This window comes from Dermacentor andersoni, chromosome 10, assembly GCF_023375885.2.
Source record: "Dermacentor andersoni chromosome 10, qqDerAnde1_hic_scaffold, whole genome shotgun sequence".
Lineage (NCBI taxonomy): Eukaryota > Metazoa > Arthropoda > Arachnida > Ixodida > Ixodidae > Dermacentor > Dermacentor andersoni.
The window spans coordinates 110,419,808-110,440,734 of NC_092823.1; the positions used below are offsets into that span (position 1 = coordinate 110,419,808).

At 49.8% G+C, this 20,927-nt stretch overlaps 1 protein-coding gene across 1 annotated transcript; it reads left to right on the plus strand.

The window, feature by feature from the left end:
• Nucleotides 1–6,524: 6,524 nt before the first annotated feature.
• Nucleotides 6,525–19,983, plus strand: LOC126544657 (large ribosomal subunit protein uL1-like). The gene is made up of 5 exons (XM_050192104.2): nt 6,525–6,657; nt 9,700–9,855; nt 12,400–12,548; nt 15,444–15,616; nt 19,733–19,983. Exons 1-5 carry the CDS (start codon nt 6,653–6,655, stop codon nt 19,901–19,903), a joined length of 654 nt encoding a protein of 217 aa, XP_050048061.2. The 5' UTR covers nt 6,525–6,652; the 3' UTR covers nt 19,904–19,983.
• The last annotated feature ends 944 nt before the right edge of the window (nt 19,984–20,927 follow it).

Consider the following 20,927-nt stretch of genomic DNA (forward strand, 5'->3'; position numbering starts at 1 on the left):
TGGTGAAAAACATTTATTGCTCTCAGACGAGAAGCACATGGAGGCACGCACATGGACCGGTCCTTAAGGGCCCGGCCCTTAAAATACTGGGTGGAATCCCTAGTACGGGACCCCAGTGGCGTCGGCCGCTGCCCGGGCGCGCTCGACCAAGGCCCTTTGGGCCTGCAGGTCATAGCAGCCGAGCAGGGTCGCCTCCCAGTCCTCCCGAGTGGGGTTGGGGTGAGGGGCAATAGCTGGGTTAGATGGGCAGGCCCACACCATGTGGTAGATGTCCGAAGACTTCTCCGCACAGTGCGGACAACTGCCCGTGAAAGAACTATCAAAATGTTTGAGTGCTGCCGGGCACAGCAGAGTGTTCGTATAGAGACGGAGTAGAAGCCGCTCCTCCGTTTTAGATAGCCCTTTACTCGGGCGAGGGTAAAGGCTATGGCCAGATTGATAATGCAGGACAATGTCTTTAAAAGAATACGCGGGATTGAATTCGAGATCCTGATCTAGGGGGTCAAGAAAGGAAGCCCGGAGAGAGAGCGCTCGGGCGGCGGCATCGGCTGCCTCATTCCCCTCGAGACCCATATGAGCAGGAGCCCATACTATGTTCCGGTGAGCGGGGTTCCCGGTGTAGGTGCAACTTTGAAGTAGTCGGTAGGCTAAGTATGGAGCCCAGCCTTGCTCGACGTTCCGACAGGCCCCTCGCGAGTCGGAGATAATTGTTTTGGAATCAGAGTGGGTAGCAGCCAGTGAAATGGCGACATCCTCCGCATGAGTTATGTCGCGGGCGCGAAATGTAAGCCCGTTAACTGTTTTGGACTGGTGGACGACTGCGGCCGTGTACCATCCCCCATGGTGAGGGCCAGAGGCGTCCACGTAATAAGTGCCGGGTTTCGACCCATAATGGCGGCCCAGGGCTTCCGCCCGCGCCAGGCGCCGACCATTATGGTCCTCACGTGTCATGTTGTTAGGAAGAGGGCGTACGTGGAGGGCGCATCTCCACTCGAAAGGGAGTCGCACGCGCTCTTCCATAAGGGTGGTGTGCTGGATGTGGAGTCGGGCAAGGAGGCGGCGACCCGACAGTGTCTTAGAGAGGCGTGTGTATTGGTTAGTTAAGTGAGCCTCTCGGAGCTCCCGGAACGTGTTCACCATGCCTAGACCCAGGAGTCGCTGGTTGGAGGTGTTCACGGGGAGATCGAGGGCTCGCATAATAATTTTGCGGAGGATGACTTCGAGTACATCCTCGTCTTGTTTCCGAAGGTGGAGGTAAGGAGTCGAATATAATATTCGACTGGTCACGAATGCATGCGCCAGCCGCAAGGCGTCTTTGCACCGCAACCCCCCGCGTTTGTTGGACCATGCGGCCCACCTGGTCCCCCACCTTACGGAGCTGGGCCAGGGTAGTGTTTGACCGTCTATGTTGATCAATGAAAAGCCCCAGTACCCGGACTTCTGTGTGTTCAGGAATTGGTCCTGTCTCCAGAAAGAGCTCAATTTTGGCTGTACACTTTGGTGAGGGGCGTATGTGTACAAATTCAGACTTTTGAGGGGAGCATTGCAGGCCACAGTGGCGAGCATAACGGTCCACTATGGTCGCCGCTTGTTGCAGGTTGGCCTCAATGTCTCCGAGTGAGCCCTGCGTGGCCCACAGGGTGATGTCGTCGGCATACAGCGCATGCTGCACACCAGCGACAGCACCCAATTGGGCCGGCAGGTGCATCATAGCCAGATTGAATTCGAGTGGGTTCGCATGTTCCACTGGTCGTTTCGGATCAACTCGCTCCGCGCCGGATCGCTCTCACTTGCTCCGCCGCCGAGGCGCGGATTCGGGCGGAAATAGCTTGCGTCACTTCCGTCTTCAAGCGAAATCGGTACCCGGTTGGTACGCACAACAGTTGCTTCGCAAAATGGCTGCATCCGGTGCTGCTGCTATAGTGTCTAGAAGCTTCCTAGGCACTAAGGTTCTACGCATTATACTGCTGCAGAGCTCGCGTTTACCGATGAGAGCTCGGACGACAGCGATTACGAGGTGACGCAGGTGTTGTACGAAGCCTTCTGTGCACGTTGTCCATGTACAATTCTTGCGGGTGCGACATGGAAATGACGGACTCTGCGACTGCCGCGGTCAAATTACGCACGGAGGATGGCGAGTTTGGTTACCGTGGAAACGTACAGAGCGGAAGTGGGGCATGGTTTCCGGAACCGGTTTGTGCGACGTGTACGCAGACCTGTGAGATCCCCTGCGGGGCGTTTTTGCGCTCCGCTGGCCGATTCGGATTTGTGAAACCCGAGCGCTCGCTCGAGGATTTCGGCGGCCGCTCCAGGTCGACCAGTGAAAAACGCCATTAGTTCGTTTAACAGAAATCCCCTAAACCGACACGAACCGCGACGATCCACTTCAGCCGCCGGATTGCTTAGTCCGGTTTTGAAGGGAAGCGGTACAATTCGATGCCGCGAAGGGGATCTTCGCGGCCGCGACAATCCTTAACCCAACAGTATCTGCGCTTGTTCTTTTTGTTCACACTTCTCAGGGAGGAGCTGCCAAGAGGCCGTGGTGGATCCATTGGAAAAGCAAGCTTTCAAGCGCACCACAGACAATGGTGAATTGACCATAGAATTGACGGTGAGAGCCTACTCGCGGGTGCTCACCGCCGCTGCTTGGTGGCGCGACATGTACAGGCAAACTTAATTGCAGGGTGTCCATAGTCGGACACAATTCAAGTCTGCAGTGAAGCCCCGCACATGCCCTTATAACCGCCCGTCACTGTTACTCTGCGAGGCTGCAAATAGTTCGTACTTCAAAAGCTTTCCCTGTTACGCAAATAGGCCGGTAAACGCGAAAATAAAATTATAAGCGCGTAATTTTATGCGTTTTCACTCGTCTATTACAGTGGAACGGTGAAAGTTTATTAAACTGAAATAAAACGTTTGCTTCGCTGCAACTATTTACTTCCAAGTTCCACTTCAGTTGGCAGTAAAATTTCACGAGTAAAACGGGGTCAGCGGGGAAATGAACTGTGCCGCGGACTTTTGAAGAGTGAAATGCTCAGACACCATAAACATTGTCCATGTCTGTTGCACACCTCATCGCTTCCGCCGATGAAAGGACTCTTCGGAACAGCAGACGTTCCAGAGCATGTTCCGGAGGTATCAAGTGCGACGCCATTATGAGATGTTCTCATGACGACGATTTTATCTGCTTCTGTGATTGGCTGGCGGAGTAACAACCTGGCGCGGTCCGTGTGCTTTGATTGCCAACTGCTGTTTTTTAAGTTGTATCCTATTATACGAGCACTTAGGAAAAATGAAGTTTACGATGGATTTATGGTGTCAATTTAGCAAGCGTCGCATTTGCCTTGACGACAAAGGTCTGTTAGAAACTTGTGGTTCAATTATTGTGTGTGTGCGCGACGTCACAAACCTTCCTTGCTAGTTTGCTCCAGCGGGAGCAACTCCGCTGGATCGCGTTGGATAGACTATTCTGGTCAACACTGTTACCGGATCCTATCTAGCCGACGGCTGAGTCAAGGCGCACTAGCGTCACCTAACAACTTCTAATCACCATAGCGCGACCAACGTTTGCTAACGTGGATGAGTACCTATTACGATTGCTAGCTAAAAAATTCGGCAGCGCCTATCTCACGACGACTGTTGACCGAAATGCTTTTAGAATTAAAGCAATAAAGTGACAACGTATTGCTACTGTCGGAACGAGTTATGCATGAGGTGTGTACCGTACAATAAAGAACTAGTTTGCGTGTGCTGCAGCGAAACTACATTCGCGCTCCGCTACGAAGAACCCCTCTAGCCTGGAGAGTAGCGACACTCTACTCCGTGCGCGCGGTTTCCTCCTCAAATTCTCGGATTTCACTTTCCCGCGGGCCGATCCACTGCGCACGGCACGCTTTTCCTACCAGTGGCAGCCGCGGAACTGATGCACACGCTTGTTACAGCCGTTTGAAGCGTTATTTTGGGATTCATCGCCTAGTGACTCTGGTACGACTATGGCAAACTTGTGGTAGGTCGTGCTGACGAATATTTTTTTGAAAATAGCCTTAGAGATAAAGTTGCGGAAGCCCTCTAAGGAATGACTGCCAAGCAGTAAGGGATTCAGTGGCTTGCTCGCCATGGCTGTCATGGCGGATATTTAATAACTTTTTGTGCGACGATCCATGTAGCAACGTCACCCATCCGTAGAAACAATGCATAACAGAAACAAAATTTCGGCTTGTCTTACGGAAAAACACACTTTCTGTTTTTCTATGGCGCAGATTATTCCTGCGCTGCGCCTTAGAGCGGACTTTGACAGCAGAGGGCCTAGAGAGAAACCAAGAAAAGAAGAGAAAAACTTGCATATATTTTGACAGTCAACACCTTGAATAATAAAACAATCTTGGATATTCTTCGCCAAATTTTGGCATTTTTTGGCTCCGCCTGGAGTATGTTTCAAATTGCAAGTCTACTGCTCATTTCGCCTGGGCATAGTGGGAAGCCACGAGCAACCGACGTTTGCTTAGTTATGTCCCTCTCCAGTATTGTTCAAGCCACGGATGAAGGAAATAAACTAAGAGTGAGAGCCTTCACAAGCCAACTCTCCGGGAAGCCATTCCTTTCGCTTTTTCTCCCTCAAACAGTCGGCCCGACACGTGACCCTGCGCTGTAGGTGAACTTGGCCTAGAGTGCCTGGTTCCCGGTGTAGTTCTATAAGACGCGCACTGGTCAAGATGCTTTGCCATCCACTCTGTGGACATTTCCCCTCGTTTCGCTCACGCAACTTGGCTGGTTTATTTGAACTTGTACATTTATCGTCTTCGTTGGCACGTTCGAGTTCGACAACCGCGCCGCGTTACTGCAGCACCCGCTGTTTTCTATTTTTTTCGGGAAAGTGTGCTACACTGAGCACGGCGGTGGCAGACACCAAAGCTCCCTGCGACATGACCACGCGTTGGGTCGACTCTCTGACTTTAGTTTTATCGCGTTGCACTCCTTCCTAGTTCTTTCCTTCTTTCAATTTTTGCGAGCCAAATATGCTGAGCTTCGATGATCTTTCGAGGACCGCAATATATTCAGCATGAAATAGTCGATGGCTGTGAGGAGGATTTACTATGATGGCCGCGTGATTGGGGATGGACATGTTTTATAAGTTATGATGTGTGTTATGATGAGTATCGTATTTCAATCCTATCCGTAAGTTACGAAATCGCATATGGGCACACCAGCTTATACACGAAGTGGGAATCTCGCTGCCAACCGAAATACCGACTAATACCACAACACTGTAATCACTGCGCTCCATTTGAAATTCTGCAGCAATCCCCCACTATCACTAGTATCCTGGATGCAACTTCGTTGCGATGGCTATACATAAAGCTGCCGCGCTCGATACAGATGTGTCTGTCGGGAGTGGGGCACTATCGCTTTAAGATACACGTTCCCTTTGTGTCACCATCCTGGGAGACTGGCCAAGAATGGGTACACACCAATATCACATACACAGTGCCCAAGTTTTCTGCTTGTGCACATACCAATGACCCAGATTGTGTACTAGGCCAGGTTGTCTATTCATCCAACCAAGACAACCAAGGTTGTCTATTCATCCCAGTAGTCCATGCTGTCTGCTCGGTAGGACGGCAGCCAGAGCACACACCGTGTGGCCCAAGCTACTGGACAACTTGGGTCACTAGGCGAAAGACGAGTAAAGTGGATGACGTTCCTAAAGAGCGCTTGTCGCCTTCAATTTGCGCCAGGATCCAGCAGCATGACCTTACGTACGGTTCAATGAATGTAGTTTCATGGGCATACATTTTAAAGCGAGGCTTTTTTTTTTTGCCAGCCTACTCGAGGTTTGGCGTAGGTTTTCGGCTTCTCGAATGACAAAGGCTGACAGGCGCACGCAGCAGCTAAGCCCAGTGGAGTCACGTGAGAGAGACATACGGACGTGAGCGTATGCTAGTTCATCCCGCTGGCTCGCTGAAGGAAGGAAAGAAATCAACTTTATTCGAGGTCCTGCAGGCCACGAGTGCTTTGCGCTCTCATGAAGTGGGCGTCTCCCACGACGGAACCGGGAGGTTGAGTTTCCTGGCGGCGTCGTGGACCTGCTGGACGGCCCAGCTATAACTCTTATTTCGCACGCTCTACTGCGTCAAGGCGCGCTCGTGGCGTCGCAGCCAGTGGGACTTGGGCGCCGTTTCGCTGTTACAGACTACAGACGCCGGCTTTTCCGTTAAAGGGGCCACTTGATGCTCTCGCATCAAAATAAATCGGGACATGAATGATGATGACGAGCTTTCAAAATGCGGTACTTATCCACGGTGAGGGGGATGGGGCAAGAGCGAGCGTCGTCTGTACGCACAGATATTAACAATCGCGGGAAATAATTAAGAGGATAGAAAAGGTAGAACTGGGAACGAAGGACCATTGTGCAATTGATGAGTCAAACTAAATGAATTGCTGATTGTATTTAGAAGAAATTAAACAGAAAAACTACGTGTTTCTTCTGCCTCTTTTTTTTTCTGATCTAACCGCATGGTGGCGGATATCATCGACCGTGGTTGCAGGTGCGGCGAGCCCCGTTCCCAGGCACGCTCTGTACGCCCGTGCAAGCCGACGGGGAGGAGCTGCGGGGCTGGCCTCTAGCGCGGGTTTGGGTGGGGCCGGGAACAACATGAGGTACGCAATAACCGCTTTCTTGGTTTTACGCTTGATAACGGCAGGGCTTACGCACATCCTCTGTCAAAAAGTACGCGGGCTACTACCGCGCTTTCACCACAAAAATGTTGCTCGACTGTGAGGCGGAGGTTCGAATATCTGTGGCCCTCTCGAACCCTCAAGAGTTCTGGATGGAGAGTACCGGGGCTCTTTTCGTTCCCTTGGTTCTCCTGAACTTGCGGCGCGCCACAGGAACACCCTTGAACAGTCCGTAGTAAGCCTGACGGTCGCAAGCAACGTAGCCAGCGCACTTTTTGACACAGCGGTATACATCTTGCTGCACCGCAGAGTTTGTTGCACGAAACTGACAACCCTGTTCTGGCGTTTTAGTGCACGTTGCGGACGCCAATCGGCGCCCGCGTTTTAGCTCTGTTACACATTGCGATCACGGGCTGCGATAACGCTTGTTTATTCGGTTCGCCGCGAATCGATGAGAGTGCGAGTGCCTTTTGCACTCCGCCGCTGCGAAATCGTGGCCCGAATTCGCAAAGATTTTTCGTTCGTAAGTGATTTCGTAAGTGGAAGCCGCCTTCAATAATATGCCCAGCATCAGGATTGCTTGTAATTTCCTCTTACGAACAATTCTAACATGAGAGCCTCTAGTGTATACGGGCCCACGGGCAAGTATGCTGTAAGAGTCCACCTAGTGGACATGTCCGCTTCGTCTGCTGTTGAAGTTCTGATTGGTTGTGGCGCCTGGCTGCTGTGGACGAGCAAGCCCAGCCAAGTCAATCAGAACTTCAGCAGCAGACGAAATAAACATGTCCACTTTGGGGACTGTTAAAGAATACCTCCCGCAGGTCGTCATGGCCGGGAATCAAATTCGCGACTGCAGCAGTACGTTACAGCAGAAGGAAGGAAAGGAAATATAGGAAGGGAGCATGATGATATGTCCCGCAACGAGCCTTCTCAAGCCAACTGACCGTCGAATCGTCCCCACTTTGCCTCTTAGTTTCCCGCGCCTCCAAAAGTCGGCTCAATATGTGACTTGAGAGTCCCGGCAGCGCTATCGGCTGATTGGATCAGCCCACGCATGTTTGGTTGTGGTTATATTGGTAATAATTGACGTGTACTTGTACGGGGATGCATTACCATTGTTTGTGCACATTTTCTGCCGACGTGGGTGCGCAACTTGGCCGTGGGTTGCGCTGGCTAACACTCTCATGGCTATAAGTTGCACACACACACACAAATACCTAAGAAATTAGACGGCAGGCCACCGCGGTAGCCTAATGCTGCTGTTGCCTGGTGGCGGCTCCCTGGCCTCGTCAAGCTGTGCCATTACAGCTTTATTGCCCGGGTGGCTTTCAACATTTACATGTTGTAAATATACTTGACTTTATTGGCGAAGCGATGCACACGTAATTCGGAAGGTATGGGTTCGGTTACCGCCTGCGGCAAGTTGTCTTTTCGTGCACTTTTTTTTTACCGCTTACCTTATTATTACATTTTAATGAAGCGTAACAACCAAAATAATCCCATATGATTTCTCTGGCTTCATTACGTGTTTATTCGTATGGTAGTTTCTTGTAACGTATGTACATTTATCTTCATTGCAACTTGTAAGTACGGCACTTGCACGTTGTACTTGCACTCGCTGCCTTTTCGGGACAGCGTGGCAGTTCGAGGCACTGAAACCTACCCTATCGATGAAACCTATCGCGTTCTCACCACAAGCTGAGCCGACAATCTTTGCGTGGGGGGAGCAAAAAAAAAAGAAAAGAGAAGACCGGGAGAAAGCACGACCTCAAGTAGCGCTAACCTCGCCAAGGCAACTTACTCTGACACTGTCCCCTTTTTTACTTCGGATCGGAGACCATGGGCACATTGACTCTTGGGAAATAGGCCCTACATGGTTGCGGACCTGTCACATGATGAGGGCATAAACTGCCGTGAACCTTTCCTTCATTGAGCACGTTCTGGTGAGCGAGTTGGTTATGCATGATTACAAAGACTGCGCCAAATAAAACAACAGACGAAGGAAGGAGACACGAGACAACCACGTAGGCGCAGAGCTGATGATCAGTTGAATCAGTTGATGAATCAGCTGATGATCATTTGATGATCAGTTGAACAGAGCTGATGATCAACTGACAAGGAAGATATTGGAAGCGCTTGAGATCAAGGAGCGTGGTGTTCATTGTATCAGTGAAGCCTCAGTTTCTCTTTCGATAAAGGAACTGGCGTATCTTGGGAGCGACACTTAGAAGTTATTCTGTATCGTGGCTTCCTTGTGCGATGCAGATGACGGCCCTGTTCTTGTTGTTTTGATCCTTGACAGCAGCTATATATTCCTACGTCAAGAACTAAAACTCAGTTGTTAGTGCGCCTACGTGGTTGTCTCGTGTCTCCTTCCTTCGTCTGTTTTATTTGGTGCCGTCTTTGTAATCTTTCCTTCACATCGACGGTGTTTACACCGCACACATACTTAAGAAAGCAAGGAGCAGGCATGCAAAGAAAGATTTCCGAGGCCATTTCACTCTCTACCTTTCCCTTGTTTCATCAGTATGTGTGCGCTGTCAACAACATTGAAATGGACTGTTACTAACTAGCGCATGCCTTAACACTTGCACGTTTTCCTTCGTAATTTATGTGACTACGCTTCGAAATTATCGCGTCAAGCTCCCTCCTAGTCTTTTTTTCTTCCTCCATGATTCTTCCACTTCAGTTTTGTCACATGACGCTATAGGTATCTTTTAATTCTTTGTTTTTTTTCCATATGCCAGAGCCCCTGATTCATCTCGGCGGGTGATTAAGAGTCCTTTCGAAAACAGAGTAGCTCTAGTGACACCACTGGCGGCAACGCCTACTTATAAGCGATGTGCAAAACATGGCGGCCATGACGCGTTTCCGGATCCTGTAATAGCTTTCAGCGTTTGCAGCGCACAAAACCATTCCTCCGAGATTGGCTACCGATACTCCGCGACATTAGCCGCTGCAGTGGGCGGTTCCATTTAACTGCCACCTATTCATTATTCCTTCCTTCCTTTTTCTTTTGCGCAGTAACAAGGTTAATCGAGAGCTGCTCAATGAGTGCATCAATAAGGTCATCGAGCAGTCGGCCAGCCAGAAACGCAAGTTCGTCGAGACGGTAGAGATGCAAATCGCTCTCAAGAACATGAATCCCCACAAGACCAAGCCCACATCCGGCACATTTAGGTGTGCTAGTATTCGGGCATTTTGCTAACGTGCCCTGTGTTTGGTTTCACTAGTTCGTGTACCGCATAACGTTTCCGACTTTTTTTTTTTCATTGGTGCCGCTTACGCTTGGTCGTCGCATTCACCAATGCATATACGTGTTCGACTGGAATGACTGATAGCGTCGAGTGCAATGACTGCGGTGTCGAGGAGACTTTAGAACATCTACTTTGCTACTGCCCATCTTTTGAAAATGAAAGACATGACCTCTGCGCAGCTCTAAATCAGTTAGATAGAATACCGTTCACCTTGAACAAGATCTTGGGACCATGGCCTCGCATATCGCAGCTACAAAAGCCCACAAAAGCGCTGCGGCGATATTTGAAAGCTACCGGATTGAGTCACCGTCTGTGATCCGGATTGAGTGACCGAGCGATATCCCTAGTGGACTTTCTCTTCTTCTTTCAATCTTTTTCTCCCCCTTTTTTTTTTTCCTCAGTGTAGGGTAGCCAACCCGGCTCAGTCCTGGTTAACCTCCCTGCCTTTCATTTATCATTTACACAGGAGCAATTTTAAACTACCTTTTCGTGATTTGAAATGTTATAAGCTAATAAAATGCGCTATACTGCTAAAAATGCTAATTTGCTATTCTCGATCTCAGGCAGTTTATGTGTAACGACCGCGCATGTGTTTGCGCCTGTGTATATACGCCTGCCCATGGTGAACGGAAAAGGACAGGAGAGAGCATCGAGCAACGCGATTGAAGCCAAGTGTGTCGAACGTCCAAACACGTGACCAAAGATACAGGCAGCATGTGACCAGGGGGACAGGCAGAGCAGGCCGAGCAGCTGCCGCCCCAGCGCGCATCGATTAAAAAACTAGCCATAGAATAAGGAACCAACTACCGGGAACCAAACGTCTCGGCAAATCTCGATTCTTGCTCCCGTGATCTCGACGCAAGAGGTCACATGTTGTGCCGACAGACTGAGCAATGCGCTGAGCAAAGGGACTGGCATCACGGAGCCTTCGCTTGCCAGGGCTCGCAGCGTGACGTAATGCTCTCTATCTTTTTTCTTGCTCCATGCACACCCGGCCGCGAAATGTTACGGACTATGAAATATAAAAAAAAGCTGAATATATCCGCAGCCTCACAGTGCCTCCTGGTATTTGCATTTGGCGCCTCGACTAGAATATGCTAACAACATTATCGTATACAGTTTTACTGGCTACCGCTACAAGCTGCTCGAGTATCGAACGTTTTCTGAGACCCCGTGGTCCGTACACTTTTGTGGCCGGGTGTACCTGTCTGTGCTATCCGTGCAGCCGCCGTCGCTTGTTTGACGTGAGTGTTCTCCTCGAATGAAAATCGCAAGATGAGTGCACGTTAACATTTATTTCGCTACCAATGCTTCACGACATTAGTTAAATCGAATATAGTACGTAGGTCACTGAAACTTTAGGATGGCTTTGTTCTCTCGGTAAACTCTGCGTCACACGATGTGGATACCAGCGTTATTGCTGCCGCACTCCTCCCTGGGTTGATGTTCTGGGCATTGTCACATTCCGCCGTATTGTCAAATTCGGTGATGGCTGCATTTTGAACCAATCAGAGAGGCCCAGAGGACTACTACGGCCTCTCCGATTGGCTCAAAACGCAGCCAGTACCAAACTCGACAATATGACGGAATATGACAATGTCCGGGATGTCTAATCTAACGTATCGTGGTGCAGAGTATACAAGTCGTGGAAGAAGAAAGAAACCGGCAGAAGAACGGCGTTCTTTCAGTCGAATTAACTATGCACCAACTCTCCCAACATAGCGCTCTACTCCAGAACTGAATTGAATTCTCGGGTTTCACGTGCCAGAACCACAATTTGATTATGAGACACACACCGTAGTGGGGGACTCCGAATTAATTTTGACCCCCAGGGGACCTTTATTAAGGTGCCCCAAATGCACGGGACATGGGTGTTTTTGCATTTCGCCCCCACTGAAATGCGGCCGCCGAGGTCAGGATTCGGTCCCGCGACCTACCTCGTGTTTAGCGACGCAACGCCACAGCCGCTAAGCCACCGCGGCGGGCGTTCCAGATAGGACCCCCAGTATTTTGCAAACGCTAATACGTACGCTTACGGACCAAACGATCTCTAATTCTACACTCTAAAAAATATCAGACGCGTTGGTGCTTATATATGTTTTCCCGCTACAATAATCGTCAGCAATTTGCGGGATCAAGGCAAGTTCGGTCGACAAAGAACTGAGATAATTGAGATCTTGTACGCGTTCCAAAGTCGAACGGAGGCGGTCCGTTCTTTATGTCACGAAATAGGCGGTCCGTTCCGTAGCGTTCGTCCGATAGCAGACGACACAGACTGATTAACAGCAGAAAACACGTCACAATTGACGTCATGGCGTTCGTCACGGTTCAATTTGACCAATCGTGTGCGGCTCGGTGGAACGGACCGCCTCCGTTTTATTTTGGAACGCGTACAAGATCGCACCCCTGGGAGAGATTTTCGTTCTTACGGATTATGAAGGTGACATTCTGCACGCTCACTTCGCAGGGTGAAACACTGCTTGAAGCCCAACTTCAAGGTGTGCGTCATCGGAAACCACAAACACCGCGAGGAGGCCCGAGCAAACGGCGTCGACTTCATCGACATGGAGATCGTCCAGAGGATGAAGAAGCGGCCCAGCTTCGCCAGGAGAATTAGTGCGTGTGGCTGTACCCGCCTCCCTAATTTGGTCTCGCACACTCATTCGCGCGATGGAACAAATCTGTTTTTTTTCCACGCCGGAACAGCGTTTACCGATAAACTTTGCGCCGGACGGCGCATCACGTGACTACTCGTACGTCACAGATTGCTGTTGGTCCGCGATGCGCAAAGACTGGAAATGCCGGGCTATTCCTCGCGTTCTGATTCTGGCTGTCGAACAACACGGGTTTAGCTTACAACGCTTTCTAAGTCTGGCAACAAGCGTTGCACTTTTGCCTAAAGTGTTTGAGTACGCTTGCTTCCTTTCTTCTACACTCTTTCAAAGATACGCATGGACAGGGTCCTCGTTTGCCAGCAAGACCGTTTTAGGGGAGACAAATACTCGTAGTCACTTATTCCGACAGAACAATAGCCATCGCAGGGGCCAATCGTCCTTTCATTGCAACATGCACGGCGTATTGCATGAACCCGCGACGGAAGCAGGTCGAATCGGCTTGTCAGGATTGAATCGGCCTGTCGATCTAAACTTCGTCTAAACGCTGGCCAGCCTGATCCGTTTGCAGCGCGCATGCAAACGCGGACAGGTTGGGCCCGAGCGCTGAGACTGGCGCAGAACCAATATGGCGTCGCGAAATCGGAAGCCCAGTTCGAACGCGTTGATGTTCCGGCTCGCCGTTGCGTTGCTGTGTGCCGTACGTCGTTACCCAGACTCGTCAGAAGCGAGTTCATATAAACGCAGTCACGTCGGTCTCGGTCAGTCCGATTTCTGACTCGCTCCCTCACGTGGGGTTCATGCAAACGTCGCCGCTGGGTTTCCCGCAGAAAGGACATTGCAACTTTGCGGTCGTTCCACTGCCATGGGAATAAGGGCTAGCGCATGGATTTGTCTAAACGTGGGGCTTGTGGCTTCAAACTTTCTTGTTTTACCTTTCTGAATTTCTAAGCAGTCATGATTCTATAAACGCGACGGAGCAGTTGGTCTCTGTAGAAGTGCGCAGTCATTGCGAATTGTTGAAATAACACGCAAGGTTTTGTCGAAGAATGGTAATCTTCAAAGTCACAAAGCCGTATGGAATTGGAAGGACGTAGCTTAGCCACATCAGTGTACGGCTCACCGTTCCCATGCTACCGGAACGGTCATTCCTTGCAGCTCCCGCGTAAAGACACTGGATCTTTGAAAACTACGCGAAAACTGCGCAGAGCTACGCGAATGGAAGATAACTTAGGCGCCCCCCGCCGTATTTTGGGCCAGAAGATGATCACGATAAGCGCCTCACGCGCATCGATCTCCGTTATCAACTGGCGCGCTCGTCTGCGTCCGAACGTGCCTTTCGATATGATATGGCTTTGATGTGACGATAACGGTTTAGGAATAGCCGGACTCTTCGTTTGTTCCCACAACGAGAAAAGCAGCGAATGGCTTTAAAATAGACGCCGAACTCCAGGGTTGGCCGCTTAATGCCACAGAACTCCTGCAAATAAATACTTTTTCTCTTGGCACACACGCGGTGGTGCCGAAAGCTGTTGATATGCTTGAGCCGAGCACAGGGGTTTTAATGCCGTAGACATGCTAGCGCCAGTGCATGTTCCCTCCAGTAATTTTTGTACAGATCTGTCTCGTGCATGGTTTCCGAGATTAAACACCGCACGCCGGCCGATCTCGAAGGCCATGACTCGTGCGATGAAAGCCCTCACCACGCAATAGGTAAACGGTACATTCTAGCTGCTTCGCGTAACCGCTCCCATTGCAGGTCCCGTAGACACTAGCGCCAGAGTTCCCTCTAGTAATTATGGAATGAAACTCTCTGGCTTAGTGCGCTGAGTGAAGTGCGTCATGAGCATTGCTTTATTTTAAGCAAACAGGGATTACACTCTTGCCAATAAGATCGTTTTTTAGCAGACAAATACTCGTCGTCGCCCAACCACCATTTCTGTGCGACCTCTATATTGACGCCACTCACAAGCCAACTGGCACAAGCGTTCGGTGTCTCCGTATCCCCATGCCGCAAGAAAATCTTGTGTCGGCGTCGGACGTCGTTTCACGAAAAGTCATTCCAAAACACAACCACGCAGCCCCTCTGCGCGGTGCAGAGGCGTTACTCAACTAATTGAACTCCTCAAAGTAAAATGCGTCAGAAAAATCGTTAAGTGTGACCTAAACTGAACCTACAGAAATTACAGCGTCGGATTGTAATTTGAATATACCAGACAACATAATTTGGTCACGCGGAAACTCAGACACAAACCTCCTTTCCAGCGTTTTTACCATGCACAGAGTGGGGCGGCCCGCTCTATTTCTTGCCACACCATCCAGATGGCGCTCGGTTCCGCACACCCGCAAGAAAGCTGCGGTTGCCGGGAAGCGTGACAAGCAGTCAAGAATCTGCGATTGCTATCGCGTTCCACTCTTAAAGGGGAGGTTTAAGCGTCTTACAGATTTTTTTTTTGCACGGATACAATGTTAGCTTAGAAATCTGATCATTTTTAACCAAGTACAACGGTACGCTTGATTCGCTCGCGCCGATGCCTTGGCTGTCAACTGCACCTCATTGTTTTTGTAACGAATAAAAATCAATTGGCTCTCACTCCGGTTGTTGGAGAGGCAACGGAGAATGAGGGTCGATCTCGAAAGGGAGCGAAGGAGCGAAGAGCGGGCATCAACCGGCGGTGCCGCACACCCTCATCTCTTGTGTTGCAGGAGGGCATTTCTTGCTGGATTGGCTGGCACCAGCTGGATTTGCTGGATTGGCTGGCGCTCGCTTAATGACGTACACGCAGCGCCAAGAAAGACGATGACCGTGAAAGACGCAGTGGCGCACGTCATGCGTCATTGTCTGGCGCGCATGTCTACGAAATGTGTCGACACGCCGTGCATTTTCGTTCTTCCACAGTCAAGAAGTACGACGGCTTCCTTGGGTCGACCGCCATCCTGAAGGACGTCACCGACCTCGTGGGTCCCATGATGAAAAAGGCGGGCAAGCTGCCATTGCCGCTGGAGGACGACGATTGCTTGCGCCAGAAGATCCACGAGGTGAAGACGACCATGAGGTTCCAAATGAAGAGGGTAAGGCAGTCTCGAGGCTTTCCCGCGGTGCGCAATTTCGGCGGTGGAGCTGTTCGAGGTCAACGGCAACAAAATTTCACATTGGCCAGATTAGCCACGAGTGGTATAGCACACACCGCTAAAGCCACGTTGGCAAAGCCGCAGGGCTGGTAACTGCTTAGTTTTCTCGCTAGCAAGCTGTAAACAGCTAAGCGGACGACGCGCGCACCTGGTGGATGTCGCTATGACGGTAAGTCGCAGTACGGCGATCGGTAATGGCGGCGTTCTTTTTTTTTGTTTTGCAGTTTCGGTACCAAAAAACTGATATTTTCGCGAGCTTTTTGTGACGCTTCCGTTCGTATTTCAAACGTCAAATTTTGCGAGGAGACCTCTTTTTATCTGGGCTACATTAAACTGGGCTTTTTTACGTGGTCCTAAATGTAGTTAGAGTTGGACTTTAAGGGGATTTTCGCAAAGAATTTCGCGTACCGGCTGCGTTGTCGACAACAAATGTTAGAGAACAGCCCACTAACGCAGCCTGCATCTCAAGGCCGTACGACCGGGCCGTCGAAACGTGCAGCCGGCGTCGGCAAGGCCAGCGCAGTGACAGGAACATGCGACGGATGTAGTGGAGAGTATAAAAATTCGGATATAGGGAAGTATACGAAAGGACACGGGTATATCGGAGGAGAGAGTGAAAAAAAAACTTTATTCAGTTAATCGGAGTTATGGCAGGTCTGGGTGGGGCCCTCAGTCCAGGGCTCCATTGGCTCTTGCGGCTCGCTGAGCTTGGTCCAGGAGGGCCAGTTGGCTCCCCTGATCCTCGCTTGCGAGCAGTGCCTCCCACCGCCGTACGAAGTCCGTGACCCTTCGAATAGGTGAGTTGACGTTGCTTGGCTGAGCCGTACACTCCCACTTTATGTGGGCCAGCGTGTGTTTATCGGAGGAAAGGCAGCGAATATTAAGTAGCGTTTGCTAATTAGGTATATTTCGACGCTGTTGCAAACCAGACTCCAACAGGTGTGGAAACTCCCTTACGCAGCTTCGCTGTCTTTGCTATACGAGTTGCTCGGATTTGCATACATCTGCGAAATATTTTTTTTTGCAGCGGAAACTTAAGATAAATTGTTTGATGAAGTGGTTCGGCTCTCAGAAGTCGTCAGTCCAGACCTTGCCGACTAATTTCATTGAAGTCAGAGAGGTACAAAAAAAAGCATGACCTGAGAGGGCAATTAAGTCAGCCTCTCCTGACGCCGTCGCGTTCGCTTTCTCTCAGCAATCGGGCGCCATCGCCGCGTTGAATGTTAGGTAAAATGTCCCGTTCACGATTGCCTGATCTGTCAATCCAGTTAATAAAGGGAAAATGAGACATTCACCCGAAACGTAGCGAATTGCCACAAAGGAAGTGTGAAGTGCCGAGCCAGTGTTTTGTTCGTCAGTGACGACCGTGTCACGATCGGCCCCCGCTACGCTCTCGGCGTGCTATGCGCAACTCACGAAGCGGCTGGAAGCTACCGCTGGAGGCCACGTGTTGACGGCTCTCCAGCCGTGAGATCTCCTTTGCACCATATTTTATGGCTGCAGAATAATCTCGATATAACGAATCCGGATAGAACAAATTATTTGTTATAACGAACAGGCAAAACTTGCTGCCCGATAGTCATGTAAAGTAAGTCCCTTGTATACAGCAAACTGGGCACTGGATATGTAGAATTCGGAGCGTCCGCCGCTAGGGCCCTAAAGCCTCTTGTATTTCGCGAACAGAGCGTTCAGGGGAGTTATATTTATATATTTTGTAATACTTTGTTTTTCTTTCGTGCACTTCTACAGCACCTGAAGGCAACAGACTTGATTGCCTGACTGTGGATACGCTACGCCTCGCTTAGTGCATGTGAAAGTGTAAGAAAGACTGATGTCTTCTCTCTTTCTTTCACTACGCCCTCCCTTCTCTCCACGTGTAAGGTAGTAGACTGAATAAATTGTAGTTAACCTCCCTCCTTTCCTTCCTTCTCGCTATTTTTTCCGTAGATAAATTTCTTCCTTGGTTCCTTTTCGACTAAATAACAAATCCAAATATAACAAACGCATCACAAGAGCTCGTTTAAGTTTGTCGGAGTATATCGAATTATCTGACGCATTTCCCCTTGCGCCATGTCCAAAGCAGAGTAGGCGAAGTCCGCCAGTCGCCATTAGTCTTCATGTGTGGTGGCTTGAGTCAGCCACCCTGGCACTTGTGGGAATGTGGGTACAGCGTTCAGGTAGGGCGAGGTGGGATATTAGGGGGTAATTAAGGGTGGTGGACAGAATCACCATAGTGCGTGTTAGCTTGCATTAGACTGCGTTACCTTACGTTAGAAACAGCCGCCCTGCTGTCTGACCGCTGTTGTCGGGGCTTCACTGGCAGGGGTTTCTGCAAGAGTGAGCCGGTCTGATCTTATCATTTGCGCAGTCTAGATTCGACCACAATAGATTACGGGAGACGGGTTGTACCACAAGTGTAAGTTTCCGCTTTGTTAAGGCATAACGCTTGTATATTATAAATTGCTATGTATAGGTAGCTACTACAAACTGAAACTTTCAGTTCGAGCCTATGGAGGTTCGCGTGAATTTAGTATTTGTGCAATCTGGTGTCCTGTAAACTTAAGTGACCGACTGTACATAGCTGCGCACCTGTATATAGTTGGTGGCGTTACGTTTTTATCCTACAGCGGTAGCTGTTATTGGGCTCCACTCCCCTGGTCGCTTTTCGATGTTGGCCGGTGTCCGTCTCTGGACTCCAAAATTATTTGCTAGAAAATAACAACGAAAAATCTCATTGTGAAGCACGGATTCGAGTTTACGACCCACAGATTGGCAGTTCGGTATTATACTCCTCAGGCACTCTGCCGAAGCTACAGCAATGGAGAATAATGATCCTGGAGAGTGCGACTGCGCCAGCATTTGCCACGATTGGCTAACGCCCAGTCAACACCTGTGTCTTTTGTTAGAGCTGGCGTCCACGTCTTTGTGTTCTATCGCCTTCAGAATTTGCGGAGTGCGTCCTAAATTAATTTTTCTTCTTTCCCATATAATGACGATGATTGAACACGTCTGCTCCGTCTTCATTAAGTCTCCTCCTCCTCCCGATGGCGCTGACATCGTATTGCTTTCTTCAATGATAGCGTGAGGTCTATTAACGGGGTAGACCGAATATAAATTTGAGGAAAGCCGAACGAATCCAGCACTAAGAAGCTAAAGGGTTGTTTCAGTAGGGACCAGTGGCGAAGTCCGGATTCGAAGATGAAGAAAAGCCGGATCTTTATCGCTTCACCACCAGGAGGCGCATCTTCCACAAACGAGAGCTTGGTGGCACAACCCACTACCCCGTTTCAAAGAGGACGCTCATAGCATCCATCCGTCCGTCCGTCCGTCCATCTAATGCGACTCTCATTTTTTCTGGAAAGGAGATTGCGCGGTCGTACCTGCAAATGTTCACTCCAACAAACACCGCATGGAACAGTGTAAGGTTTACTATGCATTTTATTTCACCAGCTATCGCGTCAGTACTTCACGTTAAGGGCGAAACAAATTTCTTTTTAAGTAGGCTGCTCAATACGTATAACGTGCAAAGGAAGTGTGCCGCTACTACTGTTTACTTTGACCCCCCTTCCACCCCACACACAAACATTTTATCGTGCGAAAACCACGTTACAAAGATGGCGTAAGGCAAAGAGAAGCCTTCTGCGTCCTTGGTTCTTGCGCGCTAAAAAAAAGTTTGGTCGGGGAACACCAATAGTTTGATCTCGCATATGAATAATACATCGTCAGCAAAAAAAAAAAAAAAAACATTAAATCTTTAGCGCGAGCTTTGGAAGCGTATTTCGAGGGCGGTTGCAGGAGCCGGATTCGCTGTCACATTCTATTTTTGCTGTTTTTGTGAAACCGAGGCTAAGTTTACTGGATTAGAGGTAGGTTGGCTAATAAAGATTAGAGGGGAGGAGGCAAGCATCCCCCTCCTCTTCCTCCATTGAGACTTGTGGGGACGCAACAGCCCTACTGCTTTGCGGTTCCACAGCCACTGATTTGTTGGCCAAACGGTTGCTGCGACGTCAAGCGCCCGTGGCAAGATCTCACTGTGACGTTCTCCCTGACACGCAGGTGTTGTGGCTCGCGGTGTCCGTCGGCAACGTCAATATGGCGCCCGAAATGCTTGCCGAGAACATTGACGAAGCCATCAGATCGCTGCTGACGCTGCTGAAGAGGGACTGGCAGAACGTCAAGTCCCTCCACATCAAGTCCACCATGGGACCTGCTCAGCGAATCTACTGACCGTCCCTCGCTCGGTGGTCCAGCTTGAAAAAAAAAAAAGATAGCGGTAAATAAAGCTGCGACTTTAAAGGCCCTACCAACACGCAAACTTTTTCGGAGTTATATTCTGCCTCGTGTTTTGTTTTCGCCAAAGGTTAGAATAAGGTACCCAACATGGCACGAACAATCGTTCTTTCGGAAGGACATGCTAGCACTCTCTCTGAATGCAGGTAGTCCCGTATGCCCCGTGGCATAATCACATGTGATCGCACGGGTTTCTATGGCAACACACGATTGCTTATACAGAGTGCCGTATAATAAAACGAGGTTATGAATACGGGGAATATGGGGAGCAAGTTCCAATTTCAAGCAGATTTCCATTGCTATAGAGTGAACTACAGCGTTCTAAACGTTCAGCCATCACGGGAATATGCCATGGAGGAAGAAAACAAGAAAGCTACAGCAGGGCACAATACGTGGAAATTCCGAAGCTTCTAGCCGTGTTGCGGAGATTGCGGCAAGTCGTGAGAGTCTGCGGGCCATTCCTACACGCGGGGCTGGCTTGCCTAGCCTACATAGCTGCCTGACGCCATGCTATGGTTTTCTTTTCCTTGCTTTATGGAACAGAGTATATTACGCGGAGTTTTCTACGATTTGGCATGAATTTGTAGCAAAAGCACTTTGTAGCTTCTTTTTCTTTCTTGCAGCACATTTGTGTGGCGGTTTAGTCCTACAATGCCACTTTTCAGAAAGCGTGCCTCCAGTTCGATATAGCTCATGTTCGTTAAGCAACACGGGGTTTATTGGCCATGCCGTTGCCTTCTCACGAGTTATCGTCTACTACGTGACGCCTGCGTTAAGAAGGATGCACATCCGCCGCCCCGGCCGTGGGTTGTGACGCTGGCTAATAGTCCAAGGGCCAGATCTATAGTACACATGCGTATAGTACCCGAGAAAGCTGATGCGGAAAACGGAGCCTCGGTAGCTCAATCGGTAATGCAATGTCGAGGGTTCGGATCCCACCTGCGACGAGTTGGTTTCTTTC

What these genes read in the sequence shown, in the direction of transcription:
- LOC126544657 (XM_050192104.2), top strand. An exon ending in CCCACATCCGGCACATTTAG is followed by an intron (nt 9,856 to 12,399) that starts GTGTGCTAGTAT and finishes CTCACTTCGCAG; the next exon opens with GGTGAAACACTGCTTGAAGC. An exon ending in TGAGGTTCCAAATGAAGAGG is followed by an intron (nt 15,617 to 19,732) that starts GTAAGGCAGTCT and finishes CCTGACACGCAG; the next exon opens with GTGTTGTGGCTCGCGGTGTC.